At 47.0% G+C, this 18865-nt stretch overlaps 1 protein-coding gene across 1 annotated transcript; it reads left to right on the top strand.

Annotated features, from left to right (window-relative positions):
- Positions 1 to 5504: 5504 nt before the first annotated feature.
- LOC104304480 (cytochrome P450 2K6) lies at positions 5505 to 18829 on the top strand. Its single transcript, XM_054179722.1, has 10 exons — positions 5505 to 5776; positions 6947 to 7109; positions 10296 to 10301; positions 10860 to 11009; positions 11987 to 12147; positions 13344 to 13517; positions 15068 to 15209; positions 16561 to 16745; positions 17791 to 17932; positions 18300 to 18829. The coding sequence occupies exons 1-10, from the start codon at positions 5591 to 5593 to the stop codon at positions 18485 to 18487; spliced, it is 1497 nt and encodes a 498-aa protein (XP_054035697.1). The 5' UTR covers positions 5505 to 5590; the 3' UTR covers positions 18488 to 18829.
- The last annotated feature ends 36 nt before the right edge of the window (positions 18830 to 18865 follow it).

The raw sequence follows: 18865 nt of genomic DNA, 5'->3' as shown, positions 1-18865 counted from the left end.
AACAAATTATGGAAGTACTTGAAAGAGTCCATATATATCCAAGTTGCAAAGATCTTATCCTCAGTGCATGAAGACTGAAGGCTGACCTCATTCACGTTGATAAAGATGTGCAGGGTGAGTGCCAAAAGGATGGAGCCAGGCTCTGCCCAGTCATGCCCACAACAGGACAAGGGGCAATGGGTGAAAGTTGAGGCATAGGAAGGTCCATGCAAACAGGAGGGAAATATTTGCACTGTAAGGGTGACAGAACACTGAAACAGGCTGCCATGGAGGGGTTGTGGAGTCTTCCTCTCTGGAAATGTTCAAAACCTGCTTGGATGAGTTCCTGTGTGATCTGCTCTAGCTGATCCTGCTCTGGCAGTGGGGTTGGACTGGAGAGGATCTTTTGAGGTCCCTTCCAGCCCCTGATATTCTGTGATTCTGTGACATTCACCCCTCGATATCCTACTTGGAGATCAGGAGGGTCTTCCATTCACCTTCAGCTGTGAAGTAATTTCCCTGAAACTGAGTGTTGACCCAAGTGAGAAAATACTACTCAATGCAAGTAGACCTTTCAGAACAATGCCCTCAGTAGTTATCTTTACAGAATACAGCATTAACCAGGTTGGAAAAGACCTTCAGGATCATCAAGCCCAACCTATCACCCAGCACCGTCTAAGCAACTAAACCATGGCATCGAGTGCCTCATCCAGTCTCTTTTTAAACACCTCCAGGGATGGTGACTCCACCACCTCCCTGGGCAGCACATTCCAATGGCCAGTCTCTCTTTCTGGGAAGAATTTCTTCCTAACACCCAGCTTAAACCTCCCCTGGCACAGCTTGAGACTGTGTCCTCTTGTTCTGTCACAGGTTGCCTTTAATTCTTTTGAGCATAAAGACGGGAAAACAAACCATGAAGTTTTGCCCAGTTCTCCTTGTAGTCTTTGGATAGGGCCCAGAGAAGGGCCACAGTGCTTATCAACGGGCTGGGAAGCTGCCATATGAGGAAAGGCTGAGGGAACTATGATATGTTCAGCCTGGAGAAGAGAAGGCTTAGGGGAGACTTTATGAAGAGGATGCTTACTCCCTTTTTACAAGGGGTTACCTGGAAAAGATGAGAGGTAATTGGTAGAAGTTACTCACAGGGACATGCCAAGTGGACACAAGGCAAAATTTTCACAGTGAAAACAATTAGCCACTGGAATAATCTCCCCAGGGATACGGTGGATTCCTCAACATTGGACACTCCAAACTCAGCTGGGCAGGGTGCTAGGCCCTCTTATGCTTTAGCCAAGAGCTTTAAACATCACATTCTTTTCAATGTATTTGTGTCCTTCATGTATCTGATTTGTCTCTCCAGTGGTTCTTTACCCTAATCACTCACCCCCATACCTCAGGTGGCATTTGGGTCTCTCTTAAGGTATTTTCTCTGGTTAGTTATTTACAAGTTAATCAAAGCTTTGACTACCCTGAGTCTTCCCCATGTTGAAAATGTTCCTTGGGGACATAGTTTCTCTCTCACTGGGATCAAGCTGTTGAAGTATGCATGATGAGCTTCTTGCCAGAAGAGAGCTCTTCCTCTTCTTTATAAACCTCCTGCAGAAGTTCACTTTTCACCTTCCCCTGGAGATTTCTATCTCAGACCTGGACCTCTTCCCCTTCACTGGGTGTTCCATCTACCCAAAGCCTTATAAAGTCTCCAGTATAGCACCTTCCTAGAGCTTCTCTCAGATGTATTTCTGACTCAGAAACAAACAAAAACATCAGAAACAGTCCACTGTCACCTGTGTTCCTACAACTAGGCATCTTCTCATCAAACAAAGAGGCTAAGGATTGGTCTCTGGTAATGCACAGGTCACCAGGTGGGGGCTGGTCTCTTCTCCCAGGCAACCACCGACAGAACAAGAGGACACAGTCTCAAGGGGTGGTTTAGGCTGGATGTTAGGAAGAAGTTCTTCACAGAAAGAGTGATTGGTCATTGGAATGTGCTGCCCAGGGTGGGGGTGGAATCACCATCACTGAAAGTGTTTAAGAGGAGACTGGATGGGGAGCTTGGTGCCATGGTTTAGTTGATTAGATGGTGTTGGGTGATAGGTTGGACTAGGTGATCTCAGAGGTCTTTTCCAACCTGGTTAATTCTATTCTAGTCTAGTCTAGTCTAGTCTATATTCTATTCAGTTCCATATTCCATTCTATATTCTATTCTATTCTATATTCTATTCTATTCTAACACATCCAGAGGGGTCTTGAAAGTCTCCAGAAACAGAGGCTCCACAACCTCTCTGGTCCACAGTGAATTGGAAACCTCTGCCTGCTTTGGTGTCTGTCTTTTTCAAATGGACAGTGAACCCAGATCCTGTCCTGAAGAGGGGAAAAGACATTTCTGCATTATGTCTAACAAGTTGATCTTCCACACAAATATTACTACACTGCTACCCCTGCTGTGCTCCTGGAGCATTGTGCAGCCTTTTTCTCTGGCCATGAATAAATGCATTTGAAGAGTTCTTACAATTACTTCTTTCAGGCATTTTTGGTCAAGAAAACCCTGTGCAGGAACTTAAATCCATTTTAATAGTCTCTGTTCTATTCTAGTCTACCCACACAATGACACTTTGTCTTCCAACAGAGACCATATCCCTCCAAATGCAGACACATATACAGATGCACACGAAACTTACTGCAAGAAAAGAATAGATGCTGTCCCAGCTCAGAACTCCTGTGCAAACATGTTGAGTATTGAGTTTCACTGGTACTAAGAACCAATTTACCTCAGAGTGGTGTGCATATTCATGAGATCCAGTGAACCCTTAAGAAGCAATATAACTGTCTCTAGCATTGTCTTTGAAGATTCCTTTTTTATCATGGATGACTGAACCAATGCAAGCAGATCCCCAAATCTTCCAGCAAGTTTGGTCAATGACCACTATGTCTTTGGCTAATTCTTTTCAATTCAGATCATGTCAGGTGAAGACAATCAGGTGAGTAAAAAGAATGACTCTTGTTCCACTGAGTCCTACTCTAAGTACCACAAGAATTTTGTTCTGTTCCTAAAGCATCCTGGCTAAGTTTCCCCCATGCATCAAGTGAAGCACCATAAAGCAGCAAAGTATTTGAGCATCATAAACATAACACTTTAGAGACAACTTACCTGGTTGAAGATTTCTCTACAGGCTTTGCCTGTCAGACTGTGGAGGAGTTGCAAAAATTGGCCCCAAGGAAGATCTTGAACTTCTACTTCAAAATAATGCCAAAGGGCAAATGGGACAAAACACTCACATCCTGTCACTCATGTCTGGGACAATCTTGCCCTGTTCAGCTCACTCACTACCTGCCTGCACTATAGGGTGCTGCCCTGCTGGAGGAAATCAGCAGGCAAGGTCAACAGGGTGAAAGGAGTTGCCACCTACTCCCATTGCATGTCAAGAGATGCTCCCAGTCCCCACAGTGTCCTTCCAATACCCCAGACAGTCTTATACAGGCAGTAAATGCTGTGCTTGTTCTGAAACAGCACAGACCTAACCCTGAGCCCATCTCTTGGCAAACAATGTGGAATTGCTTCCTTTCATATCTCAGTCCGTACCTGGCTCTTTGTTTGTTAATTGTTAAATCTCAGACACACATAAAAAGAATTCTCAGTGCCCTTTTACCTCCTTTGGGAAGGTGGAGAAGAAATCAGTCAGCTGGCACACAGCTGGACATCGACCTTTGGCTTTTTTCGGGATACCTTCCAAGTAGAGGAGATGACTTGGTCTTTTCTTCAGGGTCTGCAGCAGTCTCAGGGTAAGCTGGTAGAAGAGCAGGCTCTGGCTCCTCTTCCAGTCTCCCAGACAAGTGTCTGTGCTTTATTCCCTTAGGTCTCCACACCCCGCTCCCTGGGAGGCTGATGCCTCTCTTATGCCTTTCTCCAGGATCCCTGCAGAGACATGTCTCCCTGAGAGGCAAGTACAAGGGGCTCAGCCTGGGCATCTCACCTCACACAGCCTTCACATTCTCGCCTCAAGGTCATGTACAATTTCATTTTCTACACTTCTACTGGAAAGCTCTTCCAAACACAGTTCTGAAGGCTGCAGCTCGTCTTCTCTAGTTATTCTCAGAGAGGGACCTGAGTAGATTCTTCTCCATGGCTGCTTCTAACACCTCCTTCTCTGCTGCTCACTCTTTGACTCCAAAACACACTAGTCAGAACACACCTCAGTCCTCTTTCCTCAACCATCAGAGGCCACCTTTTCTCAATTTTCTTCCCCCTCTGCTTTGGTTCCCCAGTCAGAGATGATGAGCTCTTCTCTCCACCTCTCCTCCTGAGATGATTACAGCTGGATGTCAAAAGCAACTGCCACAGCTGAAGATTCAGGCCCTACTGCACAGCTGCCTCTGGGTTCCCTGCTTTAGGTGTGTTGGACCAGATGACCTCAGGTGTTCCCTTCTGGTCTCAACCATCATGTGAAAAGTCAGGAAGATGTAAGGCATGGATTATCTGACCAGTTTCAGCTTCTGGGTTTGGAAGAGAAGGTCCCACTTGTCCTTCTGTGCTGGAATGTGTCCAGAGAATGGCCACAAGGATGATCAGAGGGATGGAGATCCTCTGCTATGGAGACAGACTGAGACAGTTGGGGTGGTTCAGTCTGGAGAGGAGAAAGCTCCAAGGAGACCTAATTGTGGCCTTCCAGTATCTGAAGGAGGCTACAAGAAAGCTGGGGAGGGACTTTTGAGGGCGTCAGGGAATGATGGGACTGGGGGGAATGGAGCAAAACTAGAAATGGGTAGATTCAGATTGGATGTTAGGAAAAAGTTCTTCCCCATGAGGGTGGTGAGACACTGGAATAGGGAGGTGGTGGAAGCCTCATCCCTGGAGGTTTTTAATACCAGGCTGGCTGTGGCTCTGAGCAACCTGACCTAATGTGGGGTGTTCCTGCCCATGGCAGGGGGTTAGAACTAAATGATCCTTGAGGTCCCTTCCAACCCTGACAATTCTATAATTCAATGATTCTGTTCACTTTAACTATCAGATCAATGTAGACCTTACCATTTGGCCCTACATTTCCCTCTGCTTGCACTCCTGTTAGAACAAATATGCATCACCACAAATGATTCAGCCAGCTCCCCAAGCTCTGCTTCTGAAATACTTCTGACCAATACAGCTTTCCACAGCACATGAAGGCCATCAATCCACATTCAGGTTATCCAAGAGGAATCTTCACAACTCTCTCAGAGTCCTAGTCCCATGGGCTGCTGCTCTTGTCAAGACCTGGCATCCCCAGTATCTTCCATAGAGAATGGAAAGCCTGAACAATCAGTGGAAACTCTCCTCTAAATCTCAAAGTTCAAGGTAGTGACAGGTTTGCTGTTTGTCAGTTAGCCTTATGCCTACAGATTTGCCAACACACTGGACCAGTTTAGACATCACTCATTAAAGAGTAACCAGCACAGCTTAAATTGAGCACACACAGTGGGTACCACCCCAGAGAGGCATTTCTGCTGTTTCTTAGGACATGAAGGTCATGCTTGTGTATGTGTAGAATTGCCTTTAAGGCTTGAAACTCTTAGCTTCTGACAGGAGATCCCCCTCTTTGCCTGAATTTTCATCTCTGCAGCTAAGCCTTGCTGAAAGCCAATGGATTGGGTAAATCTTGTTCCTGTAGGGTTATTGCTCATTCTCATTTTCCTGCTGATTCTGAAAGGTCAACATGTCTGGAAGAGCCACACAAGAGAAAACCTTCCCCCAGGACCCAGGCCTTTGCCCATCCTTGGAAATCTGCACATCATGAATCTGGAGAGACCTCACCTGACAATGCTAGAGGTAACTTCTGTTCTTCCCTTTGCTAGAGCTCTTGAAGACAGTCACTGACCACCCCCCCCCCTCCCAACCCCCCAGGGGGAGTCCAATTTTTTATCTGGACAGGTGGATGTAGATTAATTAATTAATGATCTATTAATTTTCCTATCACATGATCTTGTGCCAGTGCAGGGGAACTGACTTCCAGTAACATCAGCTGACCTGTTTCTGTGGGACACAGGAAATTCTGGGGCTCTCCAGACAAGGGTAACTGGAAGAGAGAGGCCTGACAATTTCCATAGGAACTCCCACTAGAGGCTGCTGAAATGTTTAGGGAGCAGACAGAAATGTTTGGAGGCTGGTTTGGTGGACTCAGCCATCAGGGAAGTGGCAAAACACTGTATCACTCCCCTCCATTCATCCTCACCATAAAGGAAGGAGTTTTCCTAGTTTGCCAAAGAAAAGTAGGAGACAAAAACCACTTAGTCCTTCATATCTGCTGGCAGTAAACTCCAGGACTTCACAGCAGAGGGTGTGTGATAGTCACATAGGGTATGATTTTTGGGGTCCTCACTGCCCTAACTCCTCAAATCCATGAACAGCAAGAGTTTCAGACACTGTGTGTGTCCTGGTGTACTACCACCTTGAGAAACAGTCTCCTTCTGGGTTGGGGAACATTTCCAACGTATTCCTTAAGTTCTTAGCTTCTCAGTTAAAAGTCATGTACAAAGTCCATGCAGTGGGCACAGTTACATCATCACTCAAGCCATTCTTGGCCTTCTTTCCTGGATTTCATTCCCATGTTATCCACACAGTCCATTCCTATCTGGTTGTGTCCTTGCCTCCTGTCACTGAAGAGAGTAACTCCAGACTGTTTAAGAGCTATTACTTCTGATTCCAGCTAAACCTCCCCAGATTTGTATACCAGGAACTGAACAATTACTGAGAGGTTCACTTTCCATTGTAAAGACCAAGTTTATTTTCTCTTCAGCCTTTCCTTTAGCATCTCTAGAAGCCTGTTACTCAAATGCCTACAGAGGAATACAGATCTCATTCTCCACATTTTGGGCAGCGAATGAACAGCCAACCCTATGCAGGAAATAGAACAATCAAACTGCTGAACACCAAGGATTTGGAGCTAGCTAAAAACATCTGATAACCATCCTTCTATATTGTCCCCTTTCATCCCACCAGCTAGCCAAAACATATGGCCCAGTCTTCAGCATTCAGATGGGAAGGTGGAAAATGGTGGTGCTATCAGGGTATGACACGGTGAAGGAAGCTCTGGTGAACCAGGCAGATGCATTTGCAGGGAGGCCTAAAACACCAATTATTAAAGAAACAGGAAAAGGAAATGGTGAGTTTGTTGTTCTGTCCCCTACACACCTGCTTGCTTGCACACAAGGAGTCTTTCTCCATGGAGAAGAGAGATGCAGAACATCTCTTTATTTTGCTGAGCATGTGAGGCAATGAAAATGGGGGGGGGGGGGGGGGGGGGGGGCAGGGGGAAATTGAACAATGGGTAGTGACATTCATCAGGAATAAAGAGAGGTGATAAATATGCAATTTAGACATCTGAATCTGTCCCTTTAGAGGTGAAATGTGGAGGAGCTGATATGGGGGCACTTCTTCACAGAATCACAGAATCAATAAGGTTGGAAAAGACCTCAGAGATCATCAAGTCCAGCCTGTCACCCAGCGCCTCATGAACCATGGCTCCAAGTGCCACATCCAATCTTTTTTTGAGCACCTCCAGGGATGGAGACTCCACCACCTCCCTGGGCAGCACATTCCAATAGCCAATTACTTTTTCTGTGAAAAACTTTCTCCTCACCTCGAGCCTAAACTTCCCCTGGCACAGCTTGAGACTGACAGAATCACAGAATCAGTAAGGTTGGAAAAGACCTCAGAGATCATCAAGTCCAATCTATCACCTTCTCATAAAAGCCACTCTTGCAGACACCCAGCTACACAAACTCAAACCATTTCAGGAGTTATATTTTCTGATGGAGAGAACTGGAAGGTGATGAGAAGGTTTTGCCACATAAACCAAATAAAAGCTGGCAGAGAAGTGTCCACTACATCAGCAGCATCCTGATGTAGTAGAAATACAGCTGATGGTGCTGATATCATTTAGGATAGGATAGGATAGGATAGGATAGGATAGGATAGGATAGGATAGGATAGGATAGGATAGGATAGGATAGGATAACCAGGTTGGAAAAAAGCTTTGAGATCATCGAGTCCAACCTATCATCCAGCACCACCTAATCAACTAAACCATGGCACCAAGCACTGCATCCAGTCTCTTCCTAATCACCTCCAGTGATGCTGGCTCCACCACCTCCCTGGGCAGCACATTCCAATGGGCAATCACTCTCTCTGTGTAGAATTTCTTCCTAACATCCAGCCTAAACCTCCCCTGGTGCAGCTTGAGACTGTGTCCTCTTGTTCTGGTGCTGGTTCATTGCTCTCTACAACTACCTGAAGGGAAGTTGAAGCCAGGTGGGGGTTGGTCTCTTCTCCCAGGCAACCAGCACCAGAACAAGAAGACCCAGTCTCAAGCTGTGCCAGGAGAGGTTTAGACTCGAGGTGAGGAGAAAGTTCTCCACCGAGCAAGTCGTTCTTCTTTGGGATGTGCTGTCCAGGGAGGTGGTGGAGTCACCATTCCTGGAGGTGTTCAAGAGGGGATTGGACGTGGCACTCGGTGCCATGGTTTAGTCATGAGGTCTGTGAAGACAGGTTGGACTTGATGATCCTCGAGGTCTCTTCCAACCTTAGTGATACTGTGATACTGGTTGCCTGGGAGAAGAGACCAGCCCCCACCTGGCTACAACCTCCCTTGAGGTAGTTGTAGACAGCAAGAAGGTCTCCCCTGAGCTTCCTCTTCTCCAGGCTAAGCAACCCCAGTTCCCTCAGCCTCTCCTCACAGGGCTGTGCTCCAAACCCCTCCCCAGCTTTGTTGCCCTTCTCTGGACACATTCCAGCAACTCAACATCTTTCCTAAACTGAGGAGCCCAGAACTGGACACAGGACTCAAGGTGTGGCCTAACCAGTGCTGACTTAATGCTTATTTTCTGTTTGACAGTTGAATTTACATTTGAGAACAGTAACACAAGCCTTTGTTGTTCTTCACCAGAGGGAGCTCCCTCTCAGTCTTGAGTTCTTCTGGTGCAAATCTCAGCCTCCATAGGTGTTAGACCCCGAACCTGATCTCTCAGTTAGATAGCACACATGGAAGCAGGGACATGGCAGGGGACTGTCATTTTTCAACAGGAAAGCAAGAGTGAGCACACTCATAACTTGTGACCAGCTCTGAGTAATCAATGTCTTGTTAGATGTCAGAGCGTGATGGATGCAAGGAGAATAAAGTTCAGCCCCACCTTGGCTGAACATTCTCTGCAGATACCATCAAGAATTCTGTGCAGCTTTTCTGTGTTGGGGGGGTGGGATTACCTGCATCAAGGAGGGAGATTTCCCAAACAGCTGATCAGATTTCAGACTTCATTCACTCTCTGAAGCCCACACAAGAACATAAGCACTCTTTGAGCGAGGATGCATCTCATCTAAGGGAAGCATCCAGTGAGCACTCCTAATTCCAGATGATGTCTGGAATGGCCAAAAATCCTACTCAGTGTTCTAAACAAAGCCAGAACTAAAGGACCTGTGTCTCAAGACACAGACATCTCATGAACTCAAAATGGTGGCTACCTCCCTGTGGTGTGTTGAAATTCCCCCCACCCCCCCAGCCCCCCCCCCAAAAAAAACCATCTACTTTGCCAGACCAGCTCAGCTGGAAGCAAATGGAAGCTGTATTTACAAGCAGAACTACAATCCACAATGAAATGCAAGGAATATACACAAAATATACAGGAGTTACCATATTTACAGGTATATTTACAATTAATAAACAGCACAAGAACCCCCCCTGGTCTTTGACCAGGGGAAGTTACTAGCTTCTCCCTGTCTGACCCCCCCTTACTGCCCTGTACAAAAGGGAGCAGGACAGAAGCAGAGAAGTTGATACCAAAACAATGCAGCTAAGGTCAAGCAGAAGCAAGATAATAGCTCTCCAGGGAAGAGATCTCCAACCTAAAGCTCCCCTGGCACAATTTCTTCTCATCCTATTGCTTGTTCCTTGGAAGAAGAGACCAACCCTCAACTCACTGCAACCTCCTCCATCCAGACTATTCCCTCCACACACAGATGACTTCTGTGATCATTTCAAACTCTGCCTTTGTCCTGTGGAAGCATCTCAAATGTAGAATTAATTTCAATTGGTGTCATCTCCCCTTTGCACAGTTTCTGGTCATTTTGAGCCACTCCATTCTGGGAAGCAGTTGAAAAGCACAAGACCTACGAGGAGAGGCTGAGGGAGCTGGGGTTGCTTAGCCTGGAGAAGAGGAGGCTCAGGGGAGACCTCATTGCTCTCCACAACTACCCGAAGGGAGGTTGTAGCCAGGAGGGCATTGGTCTCTTCTCCCAGGCAACCAGCACCAGAACAAGAGGACACAGTCTCAAGCTGCACCGGGGGAAGTTTAAGCTCGAGGTGAGGAGAAAGTTCTTCACTGAGAGAGTTGTTAGCCATTGGAATGTGCTGCCCAGGGAGGTGGTGGAGTCACCATCCCTGGAGGTGCTCAAGAGGGGATAGGACATGACACTTGGCACCATGGTTTAGTAGTCATGAGGTCTTGGGTGACAGGTTGGACTTGATTATCCTTGAGGTCTCTTCCAACCTTATTGATTTATGATTCTATGATTCTAAGAAGCAAGTAAAGAAGAGAAATTGTTTTGTTGCAACCAATCTCCAATGGGATTGCTTAGAATTATCTCTATTTTCCTTTTCACACCCAATAGTGATTTATTTACATTTTACCACTTTTCTGCTCAAGACCTGTGAGAAATTTTAAAGGCATAGCCTGAAACTACCACAGCCTAAAACTACCACACTCCCTCAGAGTTTTCTTGCAACCTATTTTTCTTCTCATTTCATTCTACGTAGGGACAAAACATGTCATGAAAGCATGACATTGTTTCCTGCCAGCAATGATCTTCACCAGGATTCAGGGTGAGAATTCCATTTTTCTGCTTTCATTTCCCATTCCAGGAATTATCTTTTCTGATGGAGAAAACTGGAAGGTGATGAGAAGGTTTACTCTCACAACCTTACGGGACTTTGGCATGGGCAAGAAGGCCATAGAAGATTGCATCGTGCAAGAGTACGAACACCTGGGAGACATCATCGAGGCACAGAAAGGTAGGGGGAATCTTACCATCAGAACAGCACAAGCCCTATGAGGAGAGGCTGAGGGAGCTGGGGTTGCTTAGCCTGGAGAAGAGGCGGCTCAGGGGAGACCTTATTGCTCTCTACAACTCCCTGAAAGGAGGTTGTAGCCAGGTGGAGCTTGGTCTCTACTCCCAGGCAACCAGCACCAGAACAAGAGGACACAGTATCAAACTGTGTACCAGGGGAGGTTTAGGCTGGATGTTAGGAAGAAATTCTTCCCAGAAAGAGAGATTGGCCATGGGAATATGCTACCCAGGGAGGTGGTAGAGTCACCATCCCTGGAAGTGTTTAAGAGAAGACTGAATGAGGCACTTAGTGCCATGGTTTAGTTGATTAGATGGTGTTAGGTGATAGGTTGGATTTGATGATCATGAAGTTCTTTTCCAACCTGGTTAATTCTATTCTATTCTACTCTATTCTAGTCTAGTCTAGTCCATTCCATTCCATTCCATTCCATTCCATTCCATTCCATTCCATTCCATTCCATTCCTCAAGCCTCCTCCAAAAATACCAAGGGTCAAAGGAAGGCACATTCCAATGGCCAATCTCTCTTTCTGGGAAGAATTTCTTCCTAACATCCAGCCTAAAATTCCCCTGGCACAGCTTGAGACTGTGTCCTCTTGTTCTGGTGCTGGTTGCCTGGGAGAAGAGACCAACCCCCACCTGGCTACAACCTCCCTTCAGGTAGTTGTAGACAGCAGGAAGGTCTCCCCTGAGCCTCCTCTTCTCCAGGCTAAGCAACCTCTGCTCCCTCAGCCTCCCCTCATAGGGCCTGAAAGTGGTTGAAATGCTCTTAGGCACATGAGAACCTTGAATCAAGAGAATCTTTCGCCCTGCCAGCTCTGTGCCTATCCTGACACACAACTTCACTGAGCCTCTGCATGCTGCTTTAATTAATTAGAATCACTTACTGACCTTGTTGTTTGCATCACCTCTTCCCATGCTAGGGAAGCCCCTCGACATGACTCTGATGATGAATGGCGCTACTGCTAATGTCATTGTATCCATACTGCTTGGGAAGAGATTTGACTATGAAGACCCCACCTTCAAAAGGCTCCTGGCATTGGTGAACCAAAACATCAGGATTTTTGGAAGCCCATCAATTTTGGTAATTCAGACTGTTTGAGTGTGGCTCCTCAAAGCAAGAGTGTACAGTGGTGTACAGAGCTGCACCTCTGCAGTGCTGAGCATTGCAACACGTTTATCTGTACATGGGATCAGAGAACGGGTTGGGTTGGAAGGGATTTAAACATCATCCAGTTCCACCTTCCACTAGCCCAGGTTGCTCAAGGCCTCATCCAGCCTGGCCTTGAACACCCCCAGGGAGGAGGCAGCCACAACCTCCCTGGGCAACTTGTTCCAGTGTCTCACCACCCTCACTGTAAAGAATTTCTTCCCAATCTCCAGTCTAAACCTGCCCTCTTCCAGCTCAAAACCATGACAAATGCAATCTGAAAGGGCAGGAAGTAGACCTCTGCTGCTATTTATGGCTTTCTCTTTCTTCCCAGCATAGCCTGAGAAATTACACCTTGCTCCTTCCATGAAGAATTGAACAGTATGTGATATGATACCATGACCATGTCCCTTAGCAATAGAAGTTGGTCATTATCCCACATCTTCCATTACAAACAACATCAAAATCAGTGTAGGAAGGCTGGTAGCTGACTTGTAAACTTTGGACTCCCAGTGTGGAGAGGGAGGGCTGGATTCCAGAGGAGAGGGAGAGGAGAGAAGAGAGGGAGAGAGAAGAGGGAGAGGGGAGGGGAGGAGAAGGAGAGGAGAAGGAGAGGAGAAGGTGAGGGGAGGGGAGGGAAAAGGAGAAGAAGAAGGAGAAGGAGAAGGAGAAGGAGAAGGAGAAGGAGAAGGAGAAGGAGAAGGAGAAGGAGAAGGAGAAGGAGAAGGAGAAGGAGAAGGAGAAGGAGAAGGAGAAGGAGAAGGAGAAGGAGAAGGAGAAGGAGAAGGAGAAGGAGAAGGAGAAGGAGAAGGAGAAGGAGAAGGAGAAGGAGAAGGAGAAGGAGAAGGAGAAGGAGAAGGAGAAGAAGGAAGGAAATTGTGCCAAGGACAAAAGGACAAACATGGGACTTCTAGGCCATCATCAATTGCTGTGATTAATACTCAGCCTAAGAAGGAGTTACTTGTTACCACCTTACACAGTTGGTCAGGGCAAGAGAAGGACAGAGGCCCATGCTGAGTATAATGCTGCACACCATTTTCTGGAAGAGCATTTCTTAATCTCCTCTGTTGAACTGTGCTACATCTGCTTAGTAACTGCTTTTTCTTCCTCACTACCCCCACACCTTGCAGGTATACAACATGTTTCCATTCCTTGGATTCCTCCTGAAGAACTACAAAACTTTTCTTCAGAATATGAAAGAAATGAATGCTTTTATCAAGGCAACTTTCATAGAACACCTCAAAACCCTGGACAGAAACGACCAGAGGAGCTTCATTGACACTTTCCTTGTGAGACAGCAGGAGGTAACTGAATCCTAGCAGCTCCTTCCAATCTCCTCACTTTCCTTTCAAGGCTTAGCAGATTACAAAAAGTGTTCTTCAGCAGAGATGTGGAAAAGGCCAACTGAAAACTGTGGTGTGGTCAGGATAGAAGTGTGGGCAACTATTTCAGTTAGGAGGCAAACTGATGACAGAGAAGCATCTTTGATGTGCCCCCAGTCATTTATCAGGAAAACACAAAACACTGTTTCAGCAAGCAGAGCCTGAGAAGCTGCCTTTACCTGTAGTTTAACATCCCTCTCTGTACCCCAGCATTTCTGGTGCTTTCTTTAAAGTCACATCTCCCTTCACAGAGACTTACCCAAGCAAAGCTCTAGGCCCAGCACATTTTGGGCTATACCTCTCAGTTTCAGTTGCCAGATCACACCAAATTCCCTTTACCTGCTTCAACAAAACAGTAGTTTTACAGTTAAAATCATAGAATCAATAAGGTTAGGAAAGACCTCAAAGATCATCAAGTCCAACCTATCACCCAGCACCTCATGACTAACTAAACCATGGCTCCAAGTGCCACATCCAATCCCTTCTTGAACACCTCCAGGGATGGTGACTCCACCCCGCCCTGGGCAGCACATTCCAATGGCCAATTACTCTTTCTGGGAAGAACTTTTCCTCACCTTGAGACTAAACTTCTCCTGGTGCAGTTTGAGACTGTGTCCTCTTGTTCTGGTGATGGTTGCCTGGGAGAAGAGACCAACCCCCCACCTGGCTATAACCTCCCTTCAGGTAGTTGTAGACAGCAAGAAGGTCTCCCCTGAGCCTCCTCTTCTCCAGGCTAAGCAACCCCAGCTCCCTCAGCCTCTCCTCACAGGGCTGTGCTCCAGACCTCTCCCCAGCCTCATTGTCCTTCTCTGGATGCGGTCAAGTGTCTAATGTCCTTCTTAAACTGGGGGGCCCAGAACTGGACACAGTTCTTGTAGAAATGTGTCAACACCCAGCCCTCACTTCCCTCATGAAGCTTCAGCCCAAGTCTGCTATAGCAAACCCATGGGTTGGGGCTGCTGGGTTACAAGGAACCATGAACCACCCTTCCAGGCTCTCTTTTGATGCTAGTGGCAGGTAAAGACAATATCACCAAGGGCTAATTCCCCAGCACTTATTGAATTCAGGTCAAAACCAAGCTCTAAGAGTACATTCATTCTTCCCAACAAATCTCATCCTGCAAGATGCTCTGCTCCAGGACCCCATGGGCAGAAAAACTCTGTGTCAAGTGGGTGAATCATACAGGTGGCCCCAAGTCACTGCTTGCTCTTTTGTAAAACATTCTTCTAGTCCCTGACATTATTCAAGCTGAGGGCCCTTGTTGACTTGACTTCTGGTGAGCAGCACAGGCAGTCCAAACACTCAAGGCTCAGCTTAGAACAGGTTTCTCAAGGTATTCCCTCAAAATCTTCTCATTTTACACTTAACTCCTCCCTGAGGGCTATACACTACAGTTTTTTCCCCTGTTCCTCAATGAAAAGGTTATTCCTTGAGAGTTTAATCAGCTTTTTATTATCATTTCACACCTCCAGGAGAATGGAAAAGCCAATGGATATTTCCACAATGAAAACTTAATTGAGGTGGTGAGAAATCTGTTTGCAGCTGGCATGGAGACCACCTCCACCACTTTGCGCTGGGGCCTGCTGCTCATGGCGAAATACCCTGAAATTCAGAGTAAGTGGAAACTTGGCAGCCAGCAGCTTCCTTCTCCACAAGTCACCTCAAATGTCACTTCACACTGAGCAGGGCTGAATAAGAAGTGAATTCCCCACATCCCCTTACTTCTAGCCGAAGACAGATATCATAGTATCAGTCAGGGTTGGAAGGGACCACAAGGATCATCTAGTTCCAACCCCCCTGCCATGGGCAGGGACACCCCACACTAGATCAGGCTGGCCAGAGCCTCATCCAGCCTGGTCTTAAACACCTCCAGGGATGGGGCCTCAGTCACCTCCCTGGACAACCCATTCCAGGGCTTCACCACTCTCATGGTGAAGAACTTCCTCCTCACGTCCAGCCTGAATCTCCCCACCAAGCCACAAGTCCTATGAGGAGAGGTTGAGGGAGCTGGGGTTGCTTAGCCTGGAGAAGAGGAGGCTCAGGGGAGACCTTGTTGCTCTCTACAACTACCTGAAGGTAGGTTGTAGACAGGTGGGGGTTGGTCTCTTCTGCCAGGCAACCAGCACCAGAACAAGAGGACACAGTCTCAAGCTGTGCCAGGGGAGGTTTAGGCTGGATGTTAGGGAGAAATTCTTCATAGAAAGAGTTATTTGCCATAGGAATAGGCTGCCTAGGAAGGTGGTGGAGTCACCATCACACTGGAGGTGTTTAGGAGAAGGCTGGATGGGCTGCTTGGTGCCATGGTTTTGTTGATTAGATGGTGTTGGGTGATAGGTTGGACTTGATGATCTTGAAGGTCTTTTCCAACCTGGTCTGGTCTGGTCTGGTCTATTCTATTCTATTCTATTCTATTCTATCCCATCCCATCCCATCCCATCCCATCCCATCCCATCCCATCCCATCCCATCCCATCCCATTCCAATTGTTTCTATGATTCTGTGATGAAGGGAGTGGAACATCTTCCTCATGAGGAGAGACTGAGGGAGCTGAGGGCTCTTTAGCTTAGAGAAGAGGAGACTGAGAGGTGACCTCATCAATGTTTATTAATATGTAAAGGGTGAGTGCCAAAAGGACGGAGCCAGGCTCTGCTGAGTGATGCCCAATGCCAGCACAAGGGGCAATGGTGGAAACTGAGGGATAGGAAGTTTCATGTAAATACGAGGAGAAATTTTTTCACTGTGGGGGTGACAGAGCACTGGAACAGGCTGCCCAGGGAGGTTGTGGAGCCTCCCTTTCTGGATATACTCAAAACTAATCTGAATGAGTTCCTGTGTGATCTGGTGTAGGTGATCTTGCTCTAGCTGGGCGGGGGTGGACTGGATGATCTTTTGAGGTCCCTTCCAGCCCCTGAAATTCTGTGACATCCTAGTGATCTATGTATGTGTGATCTCTATTCCTTTCACAGAAAAAGTCCAAGCAGAGATAGAGGAAGTGATAGGGTCAAAACCCCCCCGGATTGAGCACCGCACCCAAATGCCCTTCACGGACGCTGTCATCCATGAAGTTCAAAGATTTGCTAACATCCTGCCACTGAATTTGCCTCATGAGACCACTGCAGATGTGACCCTCAAAGGCTATTTCATTCCCAAGGTGAGACAACTCCCACACTACTTTCCTTCCCCTGTCCCTGGTGTAACACATTTCCCTTTGAAGTCCTGCCTGTGTCAGAGATTCATAGATTAATGTTCTTCATAGAGATTGGCCATTGGAAGGTGCTGCCCAGGGAGGTGGTGGAGTCACCATCACTGGAGGTGTTTAGGAGGAGATTGGATGGGGTGCTTGGTGAAAGAATAGAAATAGAAATATAGAAATAGAAATATAGAAATAGGATAGGATAGAATAGTGCCAAGGTTTAGTTGATTAGATGGTGTTGGATGATAGGTTGGACTCGATGATCTCTAAGGTCTCTTCCAACCTGGTTAATTCTATTCTATTCTATTCTAGTACCAGGTTGGAAGGGACCTCAAGGATCATCTAGGTCCAGCCTTTCAGGGTAAGAATATAGCTTGCTTTTTCACAAGGGCAATCAGCCACTGGAATAACTTCCCCAGGGAAGCGGTGGAGTTCCCAGCATTGGGCACTTAAAAGATTCAGCTGGATGGGATGCTGGACCACTGTGAACCATTACAACCACCTTGCCTAGACCAGGCTGGACTAAAGGATTCCTTCCAGGCTGATGTTCTGTGACTGCATGATTTTTTTTGTGGTCAGTGCAAACTATTAGGGCATGTTGGGTTATAACCACAAGGTGCAGAGCTAAGATCAAAACTACTGCAGCTGGAGAGATTCCCATCAGGCACAGTACCATACACTGTGATCCCTGCCTTGGTGCCTTGTTTTCCAACCTGCTGCACCCCAGATGTTAGATTTGGATGTTCTCAGAATCCACAGCCAAAAAACCTACCTCCAATATTGCCAGCCTTAATTTAGCACATTTTTAATGCTTCCTGGCATCTTACTGTTTCTTTTCAAGGCTGTTAAAATCAGATCTCTTGGGCCAAACTTATACAGGGAACTTGCTCACACCGGAGTTCTCACAGCTGCTTTGGCAGGAGCTCCTCTATTAATGTGAATGTTTTGAGCTCACTCTGTTGGTGACAGCAACAGGATCCTCATGCTCTATTTTGGCTTGCAGGGTACCTATGTTGTCCCCTTACTGGCTTCTGTCCTGCGAGATGAATCCCAGTGGGAGAAACCAGACAGCTTTTACCCTCAGCACTTCCTTGACTCTAAAGGGAAGTTTGTAAAGAAAGAAGCATTCATGCCTTTTTCAGCAGGTATCTTGCATTTTGTTTTCAAGGCTTTGAGGGGAACTGAACATCTAAGATTCATTTCCCATTGGAGCTGGCCTCTTAGATTATTCCCAGAGATCAGACCTCCCCTCTCCTCCTCTCCTCTCCTTCCTCTCCTCTCCTCTCCTCTCCTCTCCTCTCCTCTCCTCTCCTCTCCTCTCCTCTCCTCTCCTCTCCTCTCCTCTTCTCTCCTCTCTTCTCTCCTCTCCTCTCCTCTCCTCTTCTCTCCTCTCCTCTCCTTTCTCCTCTCCTCTCCCCTCCTCTCCTCCTTCTCTTCCATTCCCCTCCCCTCCCCATCTCCATCAAGCAGCTCTCAATGACTTCCTTATAGCTGTTCTGCATTTTGTTCCAGGGCGAAGGATCTGTGCTGGAGAGACTCTTGCCAAAATGGAGCTCTTCCTCTTCTTCACCAGGCTCATGCAGAAATTCACCTTCCACCCTCCCCCTGGAGTTTCCCCCTCAGACGTGGATCTCTCCCCCTCCATTGGGATCACTGTCTCCCCACTGACTGGGGCAGTCTGTGCAGTTCCACGCTCTTAGGGCTTTTATCTACCATCTCCTTTTCCTGAAACACCCAGATGAAATGTCAGTGTCTCTAGTTCCATGTGGGAAGTTTGGTACTTGTGAATCAAGGAGGGCGATTTTAAGCCAAGCACAGTTTGGCTCATAGCTGGAGATGTCTCTCCCATGATTGCAGCAGCTGGCAGTCACCTTAATGACTTCCAGATGCTCCTTGGAAGGGTAGGTGATGGTCACTGTGAAGATGACTCCAGTGAACCAGAGAGCAAAGTCCATTTCATTCTGTCCTCCCTTACACCTCTGCATGTTCCCCTCCATGAAAGAGACTGAAAGCAGCCTCTGAGGCAGACCAGATAAGATTCTGCACTGATCTACACACACACTGAAATCCAAGGTGCT

Source organism: Dryobates pubescens, chromosome 3 (genome assembly GCF_014839835.1).
Source record: "Dryobates pubescens isolate bDryPub1 chromosome 3, bDryPub1.pri, whole genome shotgun sequence".
Taxonomy (NCBI): Eukaryota; Metazoa; Chordata; class Aves; order Piciformes; family Picidae; genus Dryobates; species Dryobates pubescens.
Note: the sequence above shows the minus strand (reverse complement) of the source record. Positions and strands in the feature narration are given on the sequence as shown.